Below are 12,868 nucleotides of genomic sequence, written 5' to 3' on the forward strand. Positions count from 1 at the left end.
GAGAGAGAGAGAAAATAAGAGAACAAGAGAGAGAAAAAGATAGCAAGAGAGAGAGAAAGCAAGACAGATAGGGAGAGGAAAGGAGAGTGAGAGAAATGAGAACAAAAAGGGGAGAAAAAAGGAGAAATGATAAAATGATTGAGGCAGAGAATGAGAGGAGAGAGAAACAAAAGAGAGAGAGAGAGAGGTGATTCTTGAAGCATATGGTAAAAAGCATCCAAATAATAAGAAACCCCCCCCCAGCCCACACCTGTTTTTGAAAAGGATAAAAGAGAAAAAAAACCCAGCCCTCAACTGGTTTTGGAAATGGTTGGAGTGTGTATACATACACACACATAAGGGGGGGAGAGAGACAGGGATGGAAAAAGAGGAGAAGTGAGAGGGAGAAGGAATGAGGGAAAAAGGGAGGAAGAGAGAGAAATGAGAAACACGAGAGAGAAAAGGGGGAAAGACAGGAGAAGTACCCAGAAATGAGACAGTGGTATAAATTTCAGGAGGGATGATTGATGATTGACTGTATTTATAAGGGGATGTTACATGGGATTGTATATATGAGGGGGTTATTTATGTATGTATGTATGTATGTATGTATGTATTTATTTATTTATTTATTATTTATTTATTTATTTATTAGATTTGTGTCATTTTGGTTGGTGGTGTGCCCCAGGATTTTGTAAATATAAAAAGTGTGCCGCGGCTCAAAAAAGGTTGAAAATCACTGGTATACAGTATATTTTTCCCGCCTTGTGTTTACGCCCAGAAATGGTACATCTTGGCTTCCGTAGCTCCGCCCATCAACCTCGGAGCGAGCTGCTTTCCCAGCGTCCCCTGCGCTTGCGTGCGTCTCTCCCTCCCCCCCTTGCCTCCATTCCGCCTCCTACTCGAACCCCTTCACTCCCCCCCACCGCACACAGACGCTCCGATCTTGGCCGCTCACCCGCCTTCGGAGAGAAGCGGAAGCCCCTCCCCTCCCGGCGTGAGGTTTTGTTCATTCCTCCTCCGGCCGCGTGCGCGGTGACTTCCGACCAGTAACCCCTCCTCCCCCCTCCCCCCCTCACCCGCGTCCCCGGCCCGGTCTCCCTTTCCTTCTTCTCTGTTTCGGTTTCTGACTAACGGTCTCCCCTCGGATCCCGACGGGAGTACAGCAGAGCCGGCTCGGCGGAGCCAGGCCTGCGCCGGGGGGGAGGGGGTGAAAGCGATGTCAGGTGGAGACTCGGCAAAAAACCAAGTTTGCTTAAAAAAAATTCTGGCTCCTAAATTTTTTGGCTGGCTCCTAGATTCTGAACAACTTTGTCGACCCCTGAACTAAACAATGTCGTTTGGCGGGACCTAGGGGAAGAGCCTTCTCTGTGGCGGCCCCGACCCTCTGGAACCAACTCCCCCCAGAGATTAGAATTGCCCCCACCCTCCTTGCCTTTTGTAAGCTCCTTTTAACCACCTGGCAAGCAAAGTCAATGATGGAAGCCAGATTTCCAACTGTGTTACAATTGCGTTGAGAAAGGTTGTAAAATTCTCAATTGTGGTCGTAGGTTGAGGCCTACCAGTATATTCTCTTCTGTTGGCATTTGGAAAGCGGAAATGCAATATGTCAACTTCCCCCCAATTTTATTGATTTTTAAAAATTAATTACATTTCTTAGTGCTTAATTTTGCCCAGTTGTCAAATGGGGCAAAATTCACCTAACAAATGAGAGTTGAAGTCCACAAATCTTAACGCTGCCAAATTTGAAGACCTCTTGCCCTAAATTCTGAAGGAACTGATTTCTGAACAAAGCATGCAATCGTCTCTTCTTCTTTTTTAATTACTTAAATTTAATTTATTTAAATGGTGTCAATAAATTTAAATATTATTCAAATATTGTTTAAACAAATAATGATTTAAATGATTTTTTTTTAAAAATACCACCTTTTGAAACAGAAGTACAGTAATACCTCGTCTTACGAACCTAATTGGTTCCCGGGGGAGGTTCGTAAGACGAAAAGTTCGTAAGACGAAACATTGTTTCCCATAGGAAACAATGTAAAATCAATTAATCCGTGCAACGAAAAAAACCCCGCAAAAAAACGCCGCCGCCTGGCTGTCACCTTTTGAAACAGTCGGGGGGCTTCTTAGCGTCCCACTGAACCCAAACACCAAACCCGAACTTCCGGGTTCGGCATTCGGAAGGCCGCCGAGAAGCCCCCCGGCTGTTTTAAAAGGTGACAGCCGGGCGGCGGGGCTTCTCGGCGGCCTCCCGAATGCCGAACCCGGAAGTTTGGCAAAAGTTCGGGTTCGGGAGGCCGCTGGGAAGCCCCGCTGCCCGGCTGTCACCTTTTAAAACAGCCGGGGGGCTTCTCAGCGTCCTCCTGAACCCGAACGCCAAACCCGAACTTCCGGGTTCGGCATTTGGGAGGCCGCCGAGAAGCCCCGCCGCCCGGCTGTTGTCTTTTGAAACAGCTGGGGGGCTTCTCGGCGGCCTCCCGAACGCAGAAGTTCGGGTTTGGCGTTCAGGTTCAGGAGGACGCTGAGAAGCCCCCCGGCTGTTTCAAAAAGCGACAGCCGGGCGGCGGGGCTTCTCGGCGGCGACGGCAGTGGGTTCGTAAGAAGGAAAAAGTTCGTAAGAGGAGGGAAAAAATTTCTGAACCCCGGGTTCGTATCTTGGGTTGTTCGTAAGACAAGGGGTTCGTATCATGAGGTACCACTGTATTGTTTAAATAAATAATGATTTAAATGATTTTTTTAAAAAAAAATAACGGAAACAGAAGTACTGTATCTTTTTTGTCCCCTGCCTAAGGACGACTTCTAATGTTTGTATTTTTTAACTTTCCCACAGATATGCACTTATTTGGCCATTACCCAGCTCACGATGATTTCTACCTAGTTGTGTGCAATGCCTGCAACCAGGTGATCAAGCCACAGGTTTTCCAGTCCCACTGCGGTAAGTGACACGTTTTGTTCCTGATTTACAACTCTGTTGACGTCCGTTTAATGTGCCTCCCTCGGTTTGGAATTCGGATTAGAGGTAGGGAGGGGGCAGGGGTGAAATGGTCCCGGTTCACTTGTGACTATTGGTCGCCCATCCGGGTAGGTGGGCGGAGCCTCACGCTCCCTTCGCGGCCAGCTCTCCAACGGCCAATAGGCACGAGAGAACCGAGAGCATTTCAACCCTGAGAAAAGGAGAAACAAGATACCCAGAATTGCTTGTAACTGATTTCTCATTATTTACAGCCCCTATTTGACAAAATCATACACTGGGACTGTAATAAACAATTATCATGTTTTCTTCAGGGTACAAATATATATGTAGTTTCTAGAACCGCTAAGTTTATAGTCAGGGCTGTTCAGATGAGAATACAGTGATACCTTGTCTTACAAACTTAATTGGTTCCGGGACGAGGTTCTTAAGGTGAAAAGTTTGTCAGATGAAACAATGATTCCCATAGGAATCAATGGAAAAGCGATTAATTTTGCCGGCCGAAGCACCCGTTTTTGCGCTACTGGAATTCCCCTGAGGCTCCCCTCCATGGGAAACCCCACCTCTGGACTTCCGTGTTTTTGTGATGCTGCAGGGGAATCCCAGCAGCGCAAAAATGAGTGCTTCGCTGGCAATGGAAGTCCGGAGGTGGGGTTTCCCAGCGAAGGGAGCATCAGTGAAATCGCAGCATCGCAAAAACACCGAAGTCCTCGAAACCCCACCTACGGACTTCTGTGTTTTTGTGATGCTGTGATTTCACTGAGGCTCCCCTCGCTGGGAAACCCCACCTCCAGACTTCCATTGCCAGCAAAGCGCCCGTTTTTGCGCTGCTGGGATTCCCCTGCTGGGATTCCCCTGCAGCATCACAAAAACATGGCAGTCTGGAGGTGGGGTTTCCCATGGAGGGGCGCCTCAGGGAAATCCCAGCAGCGCAAAAACGGGTGCCTCGCTGGCAACAGAAGTCTGGAGGCGGGGCATCCCAACGGCAGCGGTGGGTTTGTAAGGTGAAAATAGTTTGTAAGATGAGGCAAAAAAATCTTAAACCCCAGGTTTGTATCTCGAAAAGTTTGTATGATGAGGCGTTTGTAAGACGAGGTATCACTGTACTTTTTATAGAACATATTGGGGTGGCATGCAAAGGAGATGAACTCACTTAAGAATATTTTATATCAGTATGTTAGATTTGTTTAATATAATCCTTTGCACGGGTTATATTCTCATGTTTTACTACTCAATTTTAGCATATTATACTGCATTTTATTTATTCAAATTCCCTCTATTTTAGCCAATTTTATTGTATTTTAACCAGTCACAGTTTTATGACGACAGATGTGGTCCTTTTCCTCGCTTTGATATGGTCGATTGACTAATCAAATAAAGTTGATTTTGTATTGTATTGTAACTGATTTGGGGTTTATTTAAATTTATTACATGTGTTTTAAAAAAAAGTACACTGGGAAAAGAATTTTGTGATTCTGAAGTAGGATCGGCAGCTTATGTACACGGACGCTGTTTTATGTTTTTGGTTTTCCCCTGTTTGTCCAGTTGTTAATTAAAACACCTTGCATAACTCCTTGTTTTTATTGTCCGAGTAATGACTGATTAATCTTGCTGCTTAATGATCTTGAATTAGACTGGCGTTGTGTGGCTAAATCGAAGAGGAATATGTAAGGACTTCAGTCGAGTGCTTAATACACAGTTGTCTTTGTCTTAAGATTGTTATTGTAAAAAAAAGCTTAAGTCATTGCGTTATTATAGCTGTAAGAACGGTTTGAATAACCACTTTTTTTTAAAGGAAGTGATCGCAAGAGAGTGTTTTTGAGGTTTCTTGGTGTTTAAAATAAAGGTATTGCATCTAATGTTCTCAGTGTTGTGGATAGAAATAAATAAATAATAATATTTATTTCCAAATGTAAAATAATGCACTTGGGGAAAAGGAATCCTCAATCTGAGTATTGTATTGGCAGTTGTGTGTTAGCAAAAACTTCAGGAGAGAAGGATTTAGGGGTGGTGATTTCTGACAGTCTCAAAATGGGTGAGCAGTGTGGTTGGGCGGTAGGAAAAGCAAGTAGGATGCTTGGCTGCATAGCTAGAGGCATAACAAGCAAGAAGAGGGAGATTGTGGTCCCGCTATATAGAGCGCTGGTGAGACCACAGTTAGAATAATACTGTGTCTAGTTCTGGAGACCTCACCTACAAAAAGATATGGACAAAATTGAACGGGTCCAAAGACGGGCTACAAGAATGGTGGAAGGTCTTAAGCATAAAACGCATCAGGAAAGACTTAATGACCTCAATCTGTATAGTCTGGAGGACAGAAGGAAAAGGGGGGACATGATCGAAACATTTAAATATGTCAAAGGGTTAAATAAGGTTCAGGAGAGAAGTGTTTTCAATGGGAAAGTGAACACAAGAACAAGGGGACACAATTTGAAGTTAGTTGGGGGAAAGATCAAAAGCAACATGAGAAAATATTATTTTATTGAAAGAGTAGTAGATGATTGGAACAAACTTCCAGCAGACGTGGTTGGTAAATCCACAGTAACTGAATTTAAACATGCCTGGGATAAGCATCTATCCATCCTAAGATAAAATACAGAAAATAGTATAAGGGCAGACTAGATGGATCATGAGGTCTTTTTCTGCCATCAGTCTTCTATGTTCCTATGTTAATAGTATGAGTACAAATAGATCTTGACAAACATACTATATTTTTTGGAGTATAAGACGCACCTTAGCTTTTGGGGAGGAAAATAGGGAAAATAATCTGCTTACCAGATATTCATCTGGCTAGCGTCCTTAGTCAGCACATTATTTTATCCCCTGGTTAGGGCTTTAAAAAAACTTTATTCGGAGAGAGTAACAATGAAAGAGCTTGCAAGCCAGTATGAGCTGGGAACATCGTTAGCACCTGGAAAGAAACATTTGGAGCAAGTAGAGCAATGGAAAAAACCCTGCAAAGACTTAGGGCTTGGAAAACATTATTCGTAGAGAGTAACAATGAAAGAGCTTGCAAGCCAGTAAGAGCTGGGAACATCATTAGCAGCTGGTTAGGGCTGGAAAGAAACTTATTCGCAGCAAGTTAGAGCAATGAAAAAAATGCTGGAAAGTCTTAGGGCTTGGAAAACATTCTTTGCAGAGAGAAGCAATGAAAGCCTGCAAGGTAAGAGCTGGGAAGATTGTTAGCAATTAGTTAGGGCTGAAAAAAAAGCTACATTCAGGGTGTAAGAGACACCCAAATTATCAGCCTCTTTTAGGAAGGAAAAAGGTGCGTCTTATACTCTGAAAAATACGGTACCTGTTGACATTGCTGAAATACTTGTCCCAAAAAAAAAAAGAATAATGGCAAATGGTGCAAATTTAGTTCCAGGTGCCATAATCCCAGCGGCCGATAAGGTCCCACAGAGTTGGCCTTCTCCGGGTCCCGTCAACCAAACAATGTCGTTTGGCGGGCCCCAGGGGAAGAGCCTTCTCTGTGGCGGCCCCGGCCCTCTGGAATCAACTCCCCCCAGAGATTAGAACGGCCCCCACCCTCCTTGTCTTTTGCAAACTTCTTAAGACCCACCTTTGTCGCCAGGCATGGGGGAGTTAAGTTATTCTTTTCCCCTAGGCTACTACAAGTTATGCATGGTATGTTTGTGTGTATGTTTGGTTTTTTTATAGTATAGTTTTGTATAGTTGTTTTATCAAATTGGATTGTTATATGTTGTTTTACCATTGTTGTTAGCCGCCCCGAGTCTGCGGAGAGGGGCGGCATACAAATCCAATAAATAAATAAATAAAATAATCCAGGCAACAATTCTGTGGAATGTTATATAGCTTGGCTCGATAGCGCTATAACTTGATTCGCCAATCCGTTACTCGCTTTAACAAGCAACTGTCTCGCTTAGCCACGGGGCATTTCGAGCTGCTCGGTGGTCGAGCTGTTACATTCTCTCAGACACGAAAAGTCCTTTCTGTCTGTGAACGTTTCGCAGCGCCTGGAGCAGCCCACGCTTCATCTTGGGTACCACCGTCCTCGGTTGCCCTGACAACCAGGCTTGAGTTTTTAAAGAGGAAGCATCCTTCGCTCGTCCTGGAAGTGATCTCTTTTTAGCAAGCTGGCAGATCCGCTTGTCTCTTCGCTTGGAAGAAAGCTGCGGGAGCACTTGGAATCTGAGGGGGGTCCTCCCGACGTCCTCCCACTCTTACATTCCTCGCTCCCCGCTCCCCAACGGTAATGGATTAATAGAAGATGCTGGCTAAGGCATCGGTAAGGGATATATAGGCAGTCCTCATTTTAACGACCGCAATTGAGCCCCGGGATTTATCTCGCGAGAAATTTGTTAACGTGAGTTTTGCCCCTTTTTTACAAATTTGTCTTGCCGCCGTTGTTTATTTTATTTATTTATTTATTTATTTATTTATCTATTTATTTTATTTATTTTATTTATTTTATTTATTTTATTTATTAGATTTGTATGCCGCCCCTCTCTGTAGACTCGGGGCGGCTAACAACAATAAGAAGAAACAGCATAAAACAAATCTAATATTTAAATTACTAAAAGCCCTTATTAAAAACCAAGCATACACACAAACATACCATGCATAAATTGTATAGGCCTGGGGGGAAAGGTATATCTCAGTTCCCCCATGCCTGAAGACAGAGGTGGGTTTTAAGGAGCTTACGAAAGGCGAGGATTTTGCTTGTTGGGAAGGCCACAAATGGTGATCACATGACCCCAGGATACATATGTGCTAGTTGCCAAACCCCCTGTGAAGTGGGATGGGCTGAGAGAGTGGCTCAAAGTCATCTAGTCTGTTTTTATAGCTAAGGCGGGACTAGATCTCTCTGTCTCCTGGTGATTGGGCTAAAGTCACCAGCTGACGTTCATGTCTAAGGCGGGGCTAGAACTCTCCTGAGTCCTGGTGATTGGGCCAAGGTCACCAGCTGGTTTTCATGGCTAAGGCGGGACTAGAACTCTCTGTCTCCTGGTGATTGGCTAAGGTCAGTGAAAAGTGAAAAACTCCAATTTTGTGGTAAGATTTGCAATCCAATCTCCAATGCAAGTGTTGAAAAGTTTACTTTTTAAACGTGACCACTTTTCATAATTTTCAAGAATTTTAGGTTACTTGCTTCTTAAATTATAGCCACTAGGGGGAGCCTCTCTATTAAAAACCGTTCCTTCTGAATACAGAAATTTTCTTTAGTGGGTGTCATGGAATCGACTGCACTAAACGTTTTATTTGAGCCCGAAGGTTTATGTCTGCTGTGAAAGATTTAAGTCCGTAGTAAACATTCCTTGTTCAGCAACTATAAAAGTAGCCCTTGGCTTACAACCATAATTGGGAAAGAATTTCCATGGCTAAGCAAGGCGATTGTCAAATGAGTCATACCAGTTATTATTATTATTATTATTATTATTATTAATTGGATTTGTATGCCGCCCCTCTCCGCAGACTCGGGGCGGCTAACAACAGTAACAAAACAGTATAATCCAATACTAAAAACAGTTAAAACCCATTATATAAAAACCAATCATACATACAGACATACCATGCATTAAATTGTAAAGGCCTAGGGGGAAAGAGTATCTCAATTCCCCCATGCCTGGTGGCAGAGGTGGGTTTTAAACAGCTTACGAAAGGCAAGGAGGGTGGGGGCAATTCTAATCTCTGGGGGGAGTTGGTTCCAGAGGGCCGGGGCCGCCACAGAGAAGGCTCTTCCCCTGGGTCCCGCCAAGCGGCATTGTTTAGTTGACGGGACCCGGAGAAGACCCACTCTGTGGGACCTAACTGGTCGCTGGGATTCGTGCAGCAGAAGGCGGTCCCTGAGGTAATCTGGTCCAGTGCCATGAAGGGCTTTATAGGTCATAACCATTTATGCATTTTTATGCAGCATATGAGATAGTAGGTATTCCGGAATACAGGTAGTCCTTCCCTTACAGCTGTGGTTCTCAACCTGTGGATTGTGAGTTGCGACCCCTTTGGGGGTCGAACGACCCTTTCAGAGGGGTCGCCGAAGACCGTGGGAAAACACACATATTTCCGATGGCCTTACGAACCGAGACACCGCACCTCTATCCATCCCCAGGCAGTTCCACCGACATACAAATAGACTACTGCCAAAAATAATAATAATTGGTGCACCAGTTGCAGCCCTGTCGGGACCGGGAGTCACTGCTCACAGTCACTCATGCCCTCATCACCTCGAGGCTCGACTACTGTAACGCTCTCTACATGGGGCTACCTTTGAAGAGTGTTCGGAAACTTCAGATCGTGCAGAATGCAGCTGCGAGAGCAATCATGGGCTTCTCCAAGTATGCCCATATCCTTCCAACACTCCGCAGTCTGCATTGGTTGCCGATCAGTTTCCGGTCACAATTCAAAGTGTTGGTTATGACCTATAAAGCCCTTCATGGCATCGGACCAGAATATCTCCGGGACTGCCTTCTGCCGCACGAATCCCAGCGACCGGTTAGGTCCCACAGAGTTGGCCTTCTCCGGGTCCCGTCGACTAAACAATGTCATTTGGTGGGACCCAGGGGAAGAGCCATCTCTGTGGCGGCCCCGACCCTCTGGAACCAGCTCCCCCCAGATATCAGAGTTGCCCCCACCCTCCTTGCCTTTCGCAAGCTCCTTAAGACCCACCTCTGTCGTCAGGCATGAGGGAATTGAAATTTTTTTCCCTTCCCCCTATGATTATAGAATTTATACATGGTATGCTTGTTTGTATGATTGGTCTCTTAAATTGGGGTTTTTTAGATAATTTTTTAATATTAGATTTGTTACATTGTTTTCTTTATTGCTGTTAGCCACCCCGAGTCTTTGGAGAGGGGCAGCATACAAATCAAATAAATAAATAAATAAAATAAATTAAATAAATAAATAAATAATTGTGCAATGGGAACTTCTGAACATGTGCAGAAGCCGAATTTCCGGCACTACCACTGTCTTGTTTTTGCAAAAGATTTTTTAAAAATGGCACTGCGTATGCGTGTGAATGCAAAGCGCCCACGAGACACATGCACACAGCGCAGGAGGAATTGAACCGGCAGCGAGGTAAGTTAGAACCCACCCCCCTGAGTTTCCTAATAATTTTATTTATTTCTTATTTATTCATTGAATTTGTATGCCACCCCTCTCCAAGGACTCGGGGAGGCTCACAACGTATCAAAAAGTACAAAACGGTATACTGTACATCTCAAAAGATCCAATTAATAGGACTAAAGGAACTTAAAACAATTTTATTGCATTTATGGTTGGGGGTCACCATAACATGAGGAAGGTCGCGGCATTAGGAAGGTTGAGAACCACTGCTGACGGTCATTGGTTTAGTGACCGTATTGAAGGAAAATAATTGGTGGTAAAATAAGATTTATAATTATGATTAATTCAGCCCCTGATATTTTTTTTTTATTAAAGATATTAAAAACTACAACATTTAACGGTTAGGAACAAAATCTGGGAAAACAAAGGTAGTCCTCAACTTACAGCAGTTCCTTTAGTGACGGTCCAATGGCACTGGAAAACTTTTGGCCTTTTTTCACCGTTGCAGCATCCCTGTGGTTGTATGATCAAAATTCAGATATTTGGCTATTGACGTAGTTATGACGGTTGCAGTGAATCCTCTTCTTAGACCGTCTGACCAGCAAAGTCAGTGGAGAAGCCAGGTTCATTTAACAACCCTGTGATTCACTTAACAACTGTGGCAAGAAAGGTCATAAAATGGGACAAAACTCATTTAACAATTGTGTTGTTTAGCAACAGTGGTTTAAGCCACTGTTTAAAATCCAAAGTGATCATTTCTCTAAAAATTTCCCTAAAATCTGCAGGAGCAGAATTAATTAAGCTATTTAACACGCTACCGTATATCTTCTAAACGAGTGACCCGCCAAAATGAGGTTTCCAAAATCCAGACCGTCTTTGACTAACGACAGCTCATTTAGTGACCATTCAACGGTGTTGGAAAAAAGGGGCTTACGACCATTTTGTCACACCTAATGACCACTAAATTATCCCTAACAAAATTCAGATGCTTGGCAGCTGACTCGTATTTATGACGGTTGCAAGGGGCCTGGGTGGGGGTCACGATCCCTTTCTGCGACCTCCTTCTGATGAGCTAAGTCAATATGGGAAGTCGGATTCACTTACTTACGTACTTACTTACTTACTTACTTACTTACTTACTTACTTATTTTTATTAGATTTGTATGCCGCCCCTCTCCGAAGACTCGGGGCGGCTCACAACAATAATAAAAAACAGTACAAACAATGGAACAAATCTAATAATAAGAATTATATAAAAAACCACAACTGTCATGACGTGTTACTACCGGTAGTCACTTAAAAACCGTGGGCTAGAAGGGGGGTGGGACAAAACTCACTTAAGGAACGTTTTCCCTTAGCGATAGGAAGAGCCGAGGTGGCGCAGCAGTTAGAGTGCAGTACAGTAGGCCACAAAAACAGACTGTAGATCTGCACGTCAGCGGTTCAAATCTCATCACCCGCTCAAGGTTGACTCAGCCTTCCATCCTTCCAAGGTGGGTCAAATGAGGACCCAGATTGTAGGGGGCAATATGCTGGCTCTGTTAAAAAGTGCTTTCGCTAACATGTTGTAAGCCGCCCTGAATCTAAGGAGAAAGGCGGCATAAAAAAATTGAATACATAAATAAATAAATTTGGGGCTCCATTGTGGTCGTAAAGTTGAGGACTTGCAGCAATAATTTAGTTGTCGCAGGATTATTCCATTCAATTCAGTTTATTAGATTTGTATGCCGCCCCTCTCCGAAGACTCGGGGCGGCTCACAACAACAATAAAAACAGCATAACAATGGAACAAATCTAATAATAAAATTACATTAAAAAACCCCAACAATTTAAAAACCATTATCATCCCCCCCACCATCTTAACGGTTGGGATCCTTCCATTTCTGTTACTCTTCTATTTCAGAATAATCAAATTTCCCAAGCCCAAAGACCGTCCCTTAAAAGCTATCCGAAGCGTTGTCGTTGTACGGTGGAGCTGACGGGTGTGCGTACACCGGGTGTGTGTTGTTTTGTGTCGCCGGAGCAGTCGGTGCCCCGAGCGCAAATCTATTGTTGTTGGAGCAGCCTTCTGCAGAGTGATTGTGTTGCTGCTGTCAGTTCTCCCACCGTGAGTCATTTTGTCGTCTCCTGCTTTGAGTTGTTTATGGCCGTCCGAGGAACTTGAGTTCACTTGCCAGGCTGAGCATCCATGTAAGTCGTTTGCATTTCCTTTTTTATCTAGCGAAATATCTCCGGGCGATTCCCCTCCCTTCCTCCTTTAGCAGTTGTTAAGAACTTTTTAATCGTTTATTATCTCGGAAGCGGATTATCTGGTGGGGTTGTTGCAAAAACAGGAAAGTCTGTTTCAGCGAGGCAAAGGAATTTTGGAGTTTTGCTGCTCCGGAAGATCCATGTTTCTGAGTGTGGCAATACTTGGTTCCCTTTTGACAGTTTTTAACACACCAAGCAGCACAAACCGAACTCCCGTTGCCATTTTTTCATGCGTCGTTTACACGATGGTCAAGTGACGCTTCTGAAACGTTTTGGAAACAATTCTCCAAACTTGCAAATGTTTGTTTCATTGTTTCTTCCATTTAAAACTCAAGTATTGATGTTCTTAATCGATGTTCTGTTTTCACTTAAAAAAGCAGGGTACACGGTGTGCTGGGCTTGTCACAGAGAAAGTGAAAGCGCTCAAAATGTTTACAGCCCTTGGCTCCGTACGTTTTTAACCCTACGTTTCCCAGGCATTTCAATTCTCGGTGGTTTTACGGTGTTTGTTTGTTTTTCAAATCGTACACAACACGCCTGGCCTTTGCTTTAACCGTGGAGCATTTTAAACCGGGTACGTGACTCGTATCAACTACCAACCGCGATAGTAGCCTACGTTATTTTGTGATATGGGGC

At 43.9% G+C, this 12,868-nt stretch overlaps 1 protein-coding gene across 4 annotated transcripts in view; it reads left to right on the forward strand.

Moving 5' to 3' along the window:
* Positions 1 to 12,868, forward strand: part of ATXN7L1 (ataxin 7 like 1) — a 76,369-nt gene that overhangs the window by 31,977 nt on the left and 31,524 nt on the right. For 2 of the 4 annotated variants that reach the window (XM_070755165.1, XM_070755166.1), the window contains exon 3: positions 2,813 to 2,917. In XM_070755165.1, coding sequence (XP_070611266.1) covers positions 2,813 to 2,917 — 105 coding nt within the window. Of the gene's footprint in view, positions 1 to 2,812; positions 2,918 to 11,953; positions 12,173 to 12,739; positions 12,807 to 12,868 lie in introns of those variants that run through there. The other 2 variants (XM_070755169.1, XM_070755167.1) reach the window with 2 other exon arrangements.

This window comes from Erythrolamprus reginae, chromosome 6 (assembly GCF_031021105.1).
Source record: "Erythrolamprus reginae isolate rEryReg1 chromosome 6, rEryReg1.hap1, whole genome shotgun sequence".
In the NCBI taxonomy this organism is placed as follows: domain Eukaryota; kingdom Metazoa; phylum Chordata; class Lepidosauria; order Squamata; family Dipsadidae; genus Erythrolamprus; species Erythrolamprus reginae.